General features: G+C 36.7%; 1 protein-coding gene across 2 annotated transcripts in view; it reads left to right on the top strand.

Annotated features, from left to right (window-relative positions):
• The window catches only part of BLOC1S5 (biogenesis of lysosomal organelles complex 1 subunit 5), a 63,996-nt gene that overhangs the window by 874 nt on the left and 48,484 nt on the right, over nucleotides 1-14,638 (top strand). For both annotated transcript variants that reach the window (XM_066268459.1, XM_066268460.1), the window contains exon 2: nucleotides 1,986-2,068. In XM_066268459.1, the coding sequence (XP_066124556.1) occupies nucleotides 1,986-2,068 (83 nt within the window). The remainder of the gene's footprint in view (nucleotides 1-1,985; nucleotides 2,069-14,638) is intronic.

Below are 14,638 nucleotides of genomic sequence, written 5' to 3'. Positions count from 1 at the left end.
CATTCCTAGCTCATTGCAATGTTGAAGCCCTTGTAGGATTCCGATTTCCTTCAGCACCAGCCAGGGTGTTTTATTTTAACCTTGTCTATTATGATTATAGGCAGCCCCAATACAGCTGGCCCTGGCTATTTCTAGACTTCAGGTTGACAATGGGGAGATGAGGCTGGCACCCCACAATGGAGACCTTCAAGTGGCTTCTAAGGGGGCTTGCTTGGATTTGAGCCTCTTAGCCAGACACCAGTGTTTATTGAGGTGTGAATAGATATTGCTTGCAAATAGGTTCTTTTGTCAAACAAGGTCTGTAAATTTCTGCATAGACCCTCAACTGGGAATTCATAATTTGTGTCTGTTTAATATAAGCTGTTTAACTTGATTTTATCTTTTCCTCAAACTTAACTAAGTAGAATTTTTCAAAAAAGAACTCCTATTATATTTTCAGAAAACTGTTCTAGGTAATGAATCATTGAAGGATTTAAGCAAAAGTATTAATTTTATTTATATGTTTACTTAGCACACTTCCCAAGATGTATCCCAATAAAACTCATTAAAATAGTAGATTGAAATTTGCCCCATTACATGTCTGCGAAAGTAAGAAATTTGAGAAACAGATTATAGCAATGAGGGAACATGAATGGTACATACTCTAATTTGGAGATTTAGTTTATCCAGGAATTTTGAGGTTTACTTCTTAAACTATGTACTTGTTATGAAGTAGAATAAATAGAATAACTTATCCAAAACAGTTAATATTCAGAACTTTATTCTTTAATTATAACTTTTTCAGACCTTTCAAAAAAGCAAAGACTTGTAATGAACACTCATGGCCCATCTTAATAAATAAACATTAAAAGACCAATGTGTATCTTGTCCTAATTGCATTGCTCTCCTTCCCCTAAAGGTAACCACTGTGTTGAATTTGGTATTTATTGTTCTCATACATTTCTTTCTAACTTTATTGCTTCTGTATGTATCCCAAAAGGAAATATCACTTTACATATTTTTCAAAGTTTGTATAAATAGCTTTGTCCTGCTGAAACATTTTTTGTTTGTGGAATTTATCCATATTAATAAATGTAATTCTGGTGTACAAATATTGATCAACTTATAATCTATGCAATTTACGACCATTTGACTTTACCTCCACAATCGCTAGCCACGACTGCTCGGCGTCTGGCAGCACAAGCGTTGCCCACCTGGGCGAACAACAGTGTGGACCAGCTTCCGGCAGCACTACCATCTCTGCGTGCACCATTTCAACTGTTATGCTAGACTCGGTACAGCAATTTGTGTTTTGTGTCTTGGATATTTTTCATCAAACCCCTCCCAAGATGTCTACCAAGAGGAAATTGTCTTTGCAAATATTAAACCAGTTGTACTGGTAATGCAGTGTTTTACTTAAACCTGACGAATGTAAAAATAAGAAACAAAATGGTGTAGAGATGATACAAACGGCATAAAATAAACAAAGAAAATTATGATATATAACAATAATGAAAGAAAATTATGATAAAAATGACTTAAAGATTTTTATAACATCATTTCACAGTATTGTACATATAGCCTACTCAACTTACGACCAAATTGTGTTACTACCGGTCTGTCAGAACCAATTGTGCTCGTATGTCGAGCACTAGCTGTAATCATTTTACTTGATGATTGATAGTATTCCGTCATATGAATATGTTTAGGTTGGTCCCTTTTATCTTTTGATATGACACTCATTTATAAGTGTCTTTTGTTTGGGTAAGGGTTTTTCTAGAGCATATAGATAGGCATGAAATTGTTGGGCAAACATGTCCTCAGCTGTATTAGATATATCACCAAGTTGCTCTCAAAAGTACTTGTATCAGTTTACTGGCAGTAGATGAGATTTACTCTTAATCCATTTTGTAAACTAGATTTTAACCTTTATATATTTAAGGTAGAACAAGCTAGAGATTATGCCATTTAACTTAGATTAACCTTGAATTTTATTTTCTTAATAGATCTTGGAGAAATTCATTCAAGACTGTTAGATCACAGACCAGTTATTCATGGTGAAATCCGTTATTTTGTGAAAGAATTTGAAGTGAGTATTTAAAATTTATTTTGTAAAAATATTGCCCTAATTGTTAGTGTGTTCATATATGGAAGGAACGTTATCTAGTTTTAAAGTTTCCAGTTTCTGTTTAAGTGTTTAGAAAATCTACAAAGTAAAAGTCATTAGAGTTATGCCTATTTGTGGAAGAAGCATAAGACTAGCTGCAGATGACTTGAGCTCAAGGTCTTTTGCCTATTCTGCGTACTTAATGTCTGTGGGTCTCAGGTTTTTTTCATGTATACAATGAGATATAGTGTTTTGGAATCCATGGGAGTCATTGTCGAGCCTATATTGAGGCCAGGCTGTGTTGCAAAAGAAAATGAGTTTCTTTGGCTTGAGGTCAGAGAGACATAATTTAGTAAGATTTTTTTTAAAAGACACCCCAACGGGGTTCAGTTGGACAGCCTTGACTCTGAGAAGCCCATTGTGGGGAGTAGTGATTAGGAAAGGGCATCCCCGCCTCCAATCACTATCCCAGAGAAGATTTCTCCGAGGATAGGGAGTCGTCCTACTTGGAAGTCGTCACTGTAAGGTATTTTTCCCCACCGAGAAGGAAGAAACAGGTTTCGGAGCCACCAAGTGTGGTAAGTTCAAAAGGCTTTATTCAGTACAAAGCGTTCCCCGGACGAGACTCACTGGCCTGTATGATGGAGGTCAGGAAAAATCGCACACGGAGAGACCGTGTGGGTATATTTAAAAAAGGGATCCCTCTAGGGAAGTTGGGCTAATATGACGTAGTACAATCTTACTGGCTGACAAGTCAGTCACTTTTTTTCCAAGGAGTCCTAGGCAGTTTCTTTTGGCGCGCTTGGCTGTGGGCAGTCCTAGCCAAAGTTCGCGGACCTGGGTTCCCCACGTGACCATCCCTCTATCCACCGACCTTACAGTCACCACCCAAGAAGGAGCCCCAAGAGAATGTGGAGGGATTTGGCTAAGCACTTAGTCTTTTGGAATGTGCTGTCTCCTGAGACAAAATGGCAAACCCCTCAAAATGTGAGGCTCATCAGAGAGAAGCTGCCCGATTATAGATCCAAAGTGAAAGTGGTCGAAATGAAGCCAACCGGAGGAGAGAAGGGGAAACTTCTTACCTTCTGGTCCAGCAGGGGTTCAGGATAGGGACAGATCGCCAGCCAATCAACCTACAGTTACACATCCAAACAGAATCAGGGAATAAGCCCGGGACGAGCTGCCGCTGCCCATTGCTTCCCTGGTTGTAAGTTTGGACGGCAAAGAGGGATCGTCCAGGCAGTTAGTACCCTGTCCCGGGTTTCGGCACCTAATGTTGGAATCCATGGGAGTCATTGTCGAGCCTATATTGAGGCCAGGAACTCTTCTGCTTCTGGGACGATTGTTCAGTAAGTAAGGGTGAGGTCAGGCAGCCAGGTGGAACAACAAAAGGGCAGTTGGAAGTTCTGGTAAATTTCATGTATCTATCATAGTGAAAAACGATTTTAAAGACAGATTGGTCTAGGTTTTCCAGACCCATTTTCTATATTTTTTTCTCAGTTGGGGCATCAGCAGTTGTCCAAAGCACACAGGTTAAAACATGAGACTCACCCTTATTTGTTCTCTCCCCTTTAGGACCCATATTCAACAATCAAGTTTTTTAGATGTTACCTCATAAATCTCTATCCCTTCTGACTTGTATGCCTGCTTTATCAATCTGGCCAGATCTAGTCTTTACAGTGCTGCTGGAATGCTCTGACGTTATTTCACTTTTTAAAAACCTTTGATAATATAATATTTGCCATCTACAGGATACAGTCCAAGCATCATTTTGTGACCAGTTTCATACCTTTCTAGTTTAACCTCTGCCACTCTACTTTACATGCTATGTTCCAGCATACTGATGGAACTGCCATCCTGGTTCATATTATATATATTGTTGTTTTGCACATGTTTAATTGGTTCATTGTGAACAATAACATCTCAAGCTACTGTTGGATAGATTGTAAATGGTGTTACACAATTCTGTGATTCTTTGTAAATTGGGGTTCTCTTCAACTGATACTCCAACTAAAGAGAAAGTCTAAACCTGCCAAGAGGAGGGAACCTTTTCATAAACCATTTCAAACTACAAGAAGATTGGTACAGAGTAGTAAAGATTGAGGGACAGAGCTGCAGTGTTTGGGACCATTGCTGAGTTCAACAAATCTATTACTCAGTCTGTATAATATTCACCTCAAGGGGTTGTTGTGGAAATAAAGGTGTGTGTATGTGCACACATGTGTCTGTATGTGTGCATTTTGGAATGTTATGTAGTACCTAGGAATTAGCTGTTAGCTAGCTTTCTCATTGTTACTGTTCTGGGATAACACTAATGTGGGACACTTAGAAAACTATCCAGACTCTATTCCCTTATCATACTATATAAAGATTATTACCAGTTCCTTAGTGAGATTAAAGTAGAATAAAGTAGTGAGAATAAAGCCTGGCTGTGTTCTCTGCTTATGGTCTCTCAAAGCCAAGATCAAATTGTTGGCCAGACCTTGTTCTTATTTGAGCCTCTGAGTTCTCTTACTAATTCACATGACTGTGGCAGGACTCAGTTTTTAGCAATGGTAGAACTAAGTTTTCTTCCTTGCTGTCAGTAAGGGGCCCCTCTTATCTCCTAGAGGCCACGCCTTTCCCCATGGCACCTTCTATCTTCAAAGCCATAAATGGAGTCTCCCTCTCATGCTCCCCAACAAGAGCCTAGTCCCTATTAAGGGTCACCTGGTTAAGTCAGGCCCACTCAGGATGATCTCTTTTTTTAAAGTCAGCTGATTTGGGATGTAAAATACACCTGCAGAGTATCTTCACAGTCGCACCTAGACTAAGGTATGATTGAATAGCTGAGAAAAGGTGTGTGTACACCAGGGGTTGGGTCTCTGGGCCCATCTTAGAATTCTGCCTACCATAAACTCTTATAAGTAGCTATCTTACAGTTTTATTGTTACCTGCTTGTTTGTTACCTGTCTTCCTTTGTTAGAATATAGGCACCAGGAGAGGAGGTCCTTATAGTTTTTCTTTTCTGTTGTATTCAAATGCCTAAAGCAATGTTTGGTGCATTGTAGGTGCTTAATATGGTTTAAAAGAACAAGCAGCAGACCTTGGCTAAAACTTGGGTTTTTGACATTCAGTGATGTCATGAGTCATCTTTTTCATAAGTCATCTTTTTTGCCAGTCTGGTTAATTTGAAATACTGCATAATATTTTTAAAAATTTTAAATATGCCTTTACAGATATACTTTATACATATTAAAAGAAGTGTAGAATTTTAGAATAATGGTTTATTTTCTAATTCAGTTTCCTCACTTCATAGAAACTGAGCCCAGTGATGGAATACAATGTGTAAAAAGTTAGTAAACTAATTAGTGGCCGAGTTATCCCTTAGTACAGCTGTCATTATACTTACATCAGTGTTCTTTTAATAATGGAGATGTTTTCTGTGAAACTGAGTCTTTAATGGAAAACAAAAGAATATATTTATGCTGCTGAATGTGATATATTCAAGAGTGCATCTCCTGTTGAAGTCAGTACCTCTTTTAACTAGGTTAGAAGACAGTTGCCAGGAACATGTGTTTTAAAGGAAAGGGATTATAGTCAGCCCTTTGTATACATGGGTTCTGCATCTGCAGATTGAAAATATTCAGGGAAAGAATTATGGTTTTGGTGTGTATTACATAGGCCCATGATGGTTGTATCGATACTGAACGCATAAAGATTTTTTTTCTTGTCATGCTTCCCTAAACAATATAAGTGTAACAACTATTTACAAAGCACTTACATTGTAGTAGGTATTATATGTAGAGATGATATAAATGTATAAGGGAGGATGTGCTTATACACATCCTCCCTTATACATTTGCATACAGGTTATATGCAAACACTATGTCATTTCATGTAAGGGACTTGAGCATCCTTGGATTTTAGTATCTATGAGGGATCTGGAACCAGGCCCCCACCCCCACCCCCCAGGGAACAACTGTATCCTCTTTGTGCATGGTTAAGCCCTCCAAGGACTTTTTGGAGAGGAGGCTGTGTTGAAGAGTAGAAGAAACATTGGACCTTGGGCCTTGACATATTGAGTTTAAATCCTGGCACTCTTCTTACTAGGTAGAGTTACTTGCTTTACTAAGGTTTAGTTTCCTCGTTTTAAAATTTGAAGCAGTAATACCTCCTGCAGAGGTTTTGTGAGGTGTGAATGAACTATCAATTTTAAAAAGTTGCTGGTATATAGGTATTAGACAAATTTTGGTAACTTATTAAGAGAAAGGGTAGCAAGTACAGTCAAAGAAAAATGAATTAGTTCAGAATTTGCAATAATTTTTATGAATTTGGGTTCCATCTTTAATGTCTTTAGAGAAAATGGAAATTTGTTAAGCAAGTAGCATAAGCATTAACAGGAATATATTTATTAAAGAATAAAATTTTCACCCTGGGTGTGATAGATACAAAATTATATAAATGTCTTAAAGCACTTTTTTTGTGTGAGACAGAATGTCAGGAAGTAGTGCTATATAATGTTGACTAAGACAGACACCGATCCATCCTTAATGAAGCAAAGATATTGTCATTGCAGAATGGTCTCTGAAGGGCTCAAAAATATTTTGTCAGCTAAGTTTGAGCCATTACCTTCCTATTCCTTTTCCTGAAATGTACCTGATCCAGTCTTTTCACAAGTGACTTCCCCAGTTGGTCTTCCTGAGGATTTAGTGTTGCTTGGACACTTTTTTACATATTAGGCTCAGTCAGCTACCTTTTCTGTATATCATATTCTGACATTTCCCCTCAAATTAGAAGAGTAAAGCCAAAAGCTTTGTGAAGACTTTAGAGTTAAAAGGATATCTGCGTTATTTACAATGTTTTTCTATCTTGGTCCAAATTAACATCCTCTAATTAGTCCAAGTGGTTTTCACCCAGAATTATTGTGGCTGGACAGAGAGGAGTGGTGAAGCAGAGCTGCAGTACTTTCTAGAAGTTTCATCTTCTTTATACCACTTAAATGTAGTTCACTTTAAGAAAAACTGGCTAGTATTTAAAACTAAAGTTGTTTGTATTTAATGTATTTTAAGAAGTTAATGCACATGGTAATAATCATCTTCTTCTTTATAAAATTTTATTTCTAAAAGAAGGGAATAAATGCCACATGGTGGCAGCATTACTTAAATTATTGAAGTACTATTATAATATTTTAAGGTTTCCTTTTGTGTTGGCTAGTATTTCTGGAGAGTTGAGGGTCTTTCTCGTGGCTTTATAGAAATCTTTTATTTCTTGGATTCCAGTGAACATTGTGAGCAGAGATCCCAGTGGGGTCCTTTCGGTGTGTATCAGTTTGCTAGTGTTAGAAGGTAGAGGCATTTTCTTCTGCACCATTGTCTTTCTTGCCTTAAGTAGAGGTCATGGCCTCTTTCATGCAGAACAGAGGAGAGACCGTGTCTGCTTGTAAAGTGCTTACTTATATGGTATATGGTCCTTCACAAATTTTTTATTATATTTTTAGCAAACTTGGTCTTTAAATGCTTTATTGAATAGTTATTGAGTAACCTAGGTATGTATATCATTAAGGAATGTGTTTAGTTACTAATAACAGATACCTGAAAAATAAAAGCTTTAACAGGTGCTTATTTTTCTTTCACAATATCCAGAACCTAGAGCTGGTGTGGCTCTATGATGTCCGGTCTTTTTTCTTTTCTGATTGTTTTCTTTTTACCTCCCTGAGGTGTTGTTCTTATCCTTGTATTTACAAGGGGGCTTTTGGGAGCTCCAACCTTGACATCTGCATTTCATGTAGCAAAAAGGAAAGCAGGTAGGAAACATCTAGCCGTCTCTATCATAAGCACAGTAATATTTGGGTGTTTCTAAAAAGAAGAGGAGAATGGATCCAGAACTATCTGTCACATTAGGTATGTAAAAATAAATGAGAAATAGTCTCTACCTCCAGGAAGTTTACAATCTAGGGAGAAAAAAGACATATAAACAAAGAGTTTTAATGGTGGGATTATTATGATAAAATAAGCAGAGTACTTGAGATCACAAAGGAGTAACAACTCCCAGCTGAGCTGGGAGGAAACTTCATAAAGGGAGTGATGTGGGAGCTAAGAATATCAGGTGTTGGGGTGGGGGGTGGCTGATTAAAATTAGAGGCAAAAAAGGTGTTCAAATAAGTACAGTTGTAGGACGTGAGAGGGATTGTGTTGATGAGTTTGAATGTGGGTTGAATTGATCAAGAGAAAATTCTGAAAAGACAGGAAAAACTAGAATTTCACCTGACATCCTGAACTCTCATTTTTAGTTAGGTTATTAGAAGAACTGTCAAATTATTAAAATATCAATATAAAGTCTGCCCCATATAGCATGTAATAAATATATGTATCACAATATAGTTTTAAATTTTGAGGACTGATCAATTTTGTAATTGAAAGAAAACTTTAAATCATTGGTTTCTCATTTCCTCTCTTACATAGCAGCAGGAACTGGGAAGGGACTTCCCAGGCTCCAGTTTATTAGTGAGTACTGGCAAACACGGGAAAGTCTCATGGAGTTGAAGCAAGCAGTCTGTCAGTTTGAAATTCACAAACCGAAACCCCTTCCCAGAACAGAGTTCTATACTCTGGAGAAACTATAGAAAATTGAATACTTTGTAAAACTGCAAAATGGGAATTTTAGAACTTTGAAGTTAGAAAGGCTGTCCTGACCACTCCTCCCTTCTTCTAAAGATAGAGGAACACTAATTTCATTTTTTAAGCAGGAGTCAAATCCCATACAAACTTATTAGAGGATAAAGAGCAGAATAATGTCCTTTAAATCAATGAAAGTAAGAAAGATAAGACCACACAAAAAAAGATGAAAACTATAACCTAATGTTTTTAGATGAGCTTAGAATACGTAAGAAATTATAGAAGCAAGAAAAGAGTGGTATAGATTAGAATTAGAAAATAAAATTTCTATTTTATCTAATCATTTTGGAGAAATCATTTAGAGAAAATAAAAGGTAAAGTGAGAAATACCAAAAAAAAGAAATTTTAAAATGTGTTTTATAAATAAGAACTAAACTAGAGGGAATACAAGGGTAAATAAATACAATGGATTAAGTGAATGTAAAGCCAGTAGCCACAGCCACCATCACAGCCGCCTGGCCCATGCAGGTTCACATTTGATTTGGACAGACGGTAATGAAACAACGGAGCCAAGAACTGGTGGATCATTAGCTTTAATCCTAGCTTGCATCCGGCGGGCAAAAAAATATACACTATAGTGGGATCCCTTTCCATTCAGGGATCCCAAAGCCACTGACTTATCTGAGTTTCCTAGAATCAAAGGTTTCTACCTCACCAGCTTTATTCACCTCTGTTCCCCATCCCCTTCTCTCTGCACAAACTCTGCACAAACTGGCTTCTCCTTCAGCACTCTGCCATCTTGGCTGCTTCTCCTCTCCTCCACGTGGCCTTTCTCTGCTCTCCTTTCTCTGCTCTCCTCCAGCATGGGCTCCTCTGTCCCATTTTATAATGTAGAAATCAAAACCTTTAATCCAATGTACAAACAAGGAAGTCTCTGATACAAAGTCACTTATCTGAGGCACAATGGGATTCCTCATAGGAGTGCACCACCCCATATCATGCAACAGTCAAGGGTATGGGGAAAAGCTTAGTCTTAAAACTAAGCCTTAGGCTATAACAACCCAGCCAGCTTTACAGCCTGTCCCCCACACCCAATGCAAACTATAAGCGAGCAAACATATTTATCAGGGGTCAAAAACCTATGGCTCATGAGCCAGATGTGGCTCTTTGATGGCTGCATCTGGTTTGCAGACAAATCTTTAATAAAAAAATAATAACGTTAAAAATATAAAACATTCTCATGTATTACAATCCATTCATTTCCTACCGCTCGTGTTCATGGTTGTGGGTGGCTAGAGCCAATCACAGTTGTCCTCCGGGACAACACCAAATTTTTATTGGATAATGCGTAACGTACATAGATCGATGTATGGCTCTCATGGAATTACCTTTTAAAATATGTGGCGTTCATGGCTCTCTCAGCCAAAAAGATTCTCGACCCCTGATATATATCATATTTACAAACTTATTTGACCAACAGTGAAATTGAAAATAGAAAGTTTTAAAATTTAAAATACATGACTAAAGTTATAAAACGAATTTAAGAGAAAAAGATTGTAAATACAGAACATCCAATATATGCATGATAATGCACTCCTAGAGAAGAAAATCAAAGCAATGTAATAGAACAATGTAAAAACTAGAATTCAAGAAAACTTTCTGAAATAAAAATAGTAATTAAATTTTATTAAAGGGTGCACCACATTCTGGGAAAATTAACCTAAAACAGCCAACACAAACATTTTAAAATAAATCTGTTGGACTTTATAGAAAAATTTTTGGGCAACTCAGCAGAATGGCTAAATCCTTTATTAGTGGAAGAAAATCTGATTATTAACAGCTGCTCCTGTCTTATGCCAGTAGACAGTGGAAGTAACAGCCAGGAGTTTTATATCTAGCCAAAGTGACCCCCAGGTATAAGGAACACAGATACACTGTTAGGGTCATGCAAGGACTCTGGAAATATAGTTCACATGAGCCTTTCCTGAAGACTCTATTATATAATCAACAGAATGAGTTTTAGACAAACAAAATGATTGGAGAGACTTCTGCCTAATGACAATTGGTAAGCATAACTATATATATTTACTTATATAAGTAAGACTAAACTATGGTTATAGGGGAGACAATATATCATGTCACAGCTGTGTGTTCTGACAGTGTTGATATAGTCTGTCAAAAAATGGAAGGAGAGGGGAGGGTAAATAAAAAAGTAGAATATCCTCAGTTGCCTTATAAATACTAGCTTGGAGTAAAAGGATACTATTTCAAGTTGAGTCCTGAAGAAAAGGCTAGAGAAAGAAGAAATGTATACCTATTATTATTGCTTATTGTAGACAACTAATAGACAATAGCCAAAAAAGTGGAGACCATAAACTATTAGTATAAACCTAATCATGAGAGTAAAAATGCCAACTTTTCTAAATACTAGAACAAATAGACCACATGACCACATAAAGATTATATACATTATGTATGTGTTTATGAATGTTACATAAAGTAAGATAAGTCTGTATATTCTATTTGTTTAAGGAGCAAAGAATTGAAAAAATATATGTACATTTATACATATGTTTATATACAGTTTATACATACATGTTTGTATTCATATGCGGATGGGTGTATGTGGATGTATATCTTTATACTTAAAACTGGTAGAATAAAAAAAATTAAATAATTACCTTAAGAGAGTAAATAAATCTGTTGGACTTTATAGAAAATTTATAAATAGAGGAAATAGGAAGTAAAAGGGTAGGGACAAAAACTAGACTTATTTGAATATATATATTATTTACAGATATAATTTTGGAGCCTGCTGATAAATGAAGATAGAGTGTTAGCAACATCCTGTTGAAAGTACACAACCCACTTATGAACTGTTCTTTATAAATAAAAAATAAAACCCTGAATCTCATCAAACCTCTCATTCTAACTACTAATTTACAGGAAAGAGGATACACAAAGGAACTTGTTAAATTGCACTACAGGGATTCATCAGCAAAAACAAAACAGACTGTGGGAAACTGCAGAACAAATGACTCACTTTTTTTCAACAAATTGCAAGGAGAATAAAGGAATGAAGGACCAGTCTATAGATTTAAAAAGATTTAAGAAACATATTAACCAATTGCAATACAAGAATCTTAATTTAGGTTTTCTTTTAAACAAATTGAAGGATCAAAACATTTATGGATCATTTGAGGGAATGCTACTTTGATTTTTAATGATACTAAAGATTTGTTAGGTGTGTGTGTGTGTGTGTGAGAGAGAGAGAGAGAGAGACAGAGGGAGAGGAGAGAAAGAGGTGATCTTATTGTATCTTTTTTGAAGATGAGATTTTTTCTTGTAAAGGTAGATGTTGAAATATTTATAGTTGAAATGATACATTGTCTAGGATTTGCTTCAAAAGAATCTAGGATTGTGGGTAGGGAAATGTATGGAGTGTTACAGAGGAACAAAAACAGTCCTGAGAATTTTTGAAGCTTGTTGATAGGTACATGAGGAGTCACTGTTTTATTCTCTCAATTTTTTTTTTAAATAAATTTTTATTAATGGTAATGGGATGACATTAATAAATCAGGGTACATATATTCAAAGAAAACATGTCTAGGTTATTTTGTCATTAAATTATGTTGCGTACCCCTCGCCCAAAGTCAGATTGTCCTCCGCCACCCTCTATCTAGTTCTCTGTGCCCCTCCCCCTCCCCCTAACTCTCTCCCTCTCTCCCTCCCATGTCCTCCCTCCCCCCACCCCTGGTAACCACCACACTCTTGTCCATGTCTCTTAGTCTCATTTTTATGTTCCACCAATGTATGGAATCATGTAGTTCTTGTTTTTTTTCTGATTTACTTATTTCACTCCTTATAATGTTATCAAGATCCCACCATTTTGCTGTAAATGATCTGATGTCATCATTTCTTATGGCTGAGTAGTATTCCATAGTGTATATGTGCCACATCTTCTTTATCCAGTCTTCTATTGAAGGGCTTTTTGGTTGTTTCCATGTCTTGGCCACTGTGAACAGTGCTGCAATGAACATGGGGCTACATGTGTCTTCATATATCAATGTTTCTGTATTCTCTCAATTTTTATATAAATTTTTTATTATGGAAAAATTAGGAAAAATAAAAGTCTGGCCACAGCTGCTCGATAAGAATGTCTCAAAACAAAACAAAACAAAACAAAACTTCAGTGACATGACTTCTTATCGCCTTCCAATCAAGCTTACCCTCTTTCTTTATTTTAAATAAACATTTTTGTTTTTTATTGATTTTAGATTTACAGTTAAATTGCTGAAATAGTGCTGAGATTTCTTGTATACCCCTCCCCCACTTTCATTATTACTCTCTAATACTACCATTGTTACATTGGTAAAAACTAATAATCTGACATTAATATGATACTATTACTGAAATATGTAATTAATAGTAATATGTTAAATAATAATATGTATGGTAAATAGTAATATGTTACTATTATTGAAACACCAGACTTTATTTGTATTTCACCAGTTTTTCCATTACAGCCCTCTTTCTGTTTCAGGGTCTAATCCAAGGTACCGCATTGCATTTAATTGCCATAGCCTTCTTTTGTCTGTGACAGTTTCTTAGTCTTTCCTTGTTTTCCATGATCCTGACAGTCTTGAGGACTGGCCAGTATCCTGTAAAATGTTCTCCAGTCTGGGTTTTTCTGAATTTTTTTTAAAGATTAGACTGGTTGTGAGTTTTTGGGTAGAGTACCACATATGTAAATTGCCCTTCTCATCAAGGGATGCTTCATCATGTCATCACTGATGATGTCAATCTTCATTGTTTCCACTGTCAAGTTAATATTTTTCCCTTTCCCTGCTCTCTTCTTTGGAATAAGTCACTAAGTCTAACCCCCAGGTACAGTGAGTGGTTCACTAGAAGAACTCAAGGACTTAGTGTGTGCTGGTTCTGGTGGCTAAGTGTTATTATGGCACAAGAATGCAGAGCAAAATCATCAAAGGGAACAAATGCATGGTTAGGAGTCCGGATGAAACCAGGCAGAAGCTTCCAAGAGTCCTCTCAGTAGAGTCATACAATATGTGCTTCAGTCCTTCCGCCATGAGTTGTGACATGTGTGAAATGTTACCTACCAGGAAAGCTTGCCTCAGCCTAGGAGTCCAGGGTTTTTATTAGGAACTGGTTGGGTAGGCAGTGACTGCCTAGCATGTATCCAAATTTCAGATTCCCAAAAGGAAAGAGGTGCCTTATCATTTATAGAAAGTTTTATATCAGTGGAAAGACCAGAGGCCAGTCTTACAAACAGGCATTTCTAAGGATAGTAAGCTAAGGCCTTCAGTGTTACCTCTTTTCTGCATGGGGAAGTATCTGCTTATAACCCTTACTTCATATTTTTATTTGAGAAAAATGGAATCAGATTTTTTAAAAAGTATAAATAATATTGTAAGAAAGAAAAAAATGAAATTTAAAGTGAGATGGCTTTGGCCCATTGACTGAGAGCATCATGCCAAAACAACAAGGTGCAGGTTCTATCAGGCATCAGGGCACATATGGAAAACAACCAGTGAGTGCACAACTAAATGGAACAGCAAATGAATGTCTGCCTCTCTCCCCCTCTCTCCCACTCTCTCTCCAACTCATCCTCCTCTCTCCCCTCTCCCCCTCTCTCCCCTCTCCCCCTCTCTCCCCTCTCCCTCCCTCTCTCCCTCACCTCTCCCTCTGTATCTAAAATTCTTCAACAAATAAAGAGCATCTAATTTCTTTGCTGTGCAAAATGAAATATGTGATTATCTAAGCCTCTCTTTTCTTTTATTATTTTTCATGCCCATTTTGAAATATAGCTGTAAAAATATTACTCATATTGCAACTTTTCTACTTTTGAAGCATTTCATGATAAAAAAAAATGCCTCCAGATTGTGACCCCAGTTATTTCCAAATAACTAGAAGACTGTGTAAATTTCAGTAATAA

This window comes from Saccopteryx bilineata, chromosome 3, assembly GCF_036850765.1.
Source record: "Saccopteryx bilineata isolate mSacBil1 chromosome 3, mSacBil1_pri_phased_curated, whole genome shotgun sequence".
In the NCBI taxonomy this organism is placed as follows: Eukaryota; Metazoa; Chordata; class Mammalia; order Chiroptera; family Emballonuridae; genus Saccopteryx; species Saccopteryx bilineata.
The sequence above is the reverse complement of the archived record's forward strand: the minus strand, read 5'-3'. Positions and strand labels throughout refer to the sequence as shown.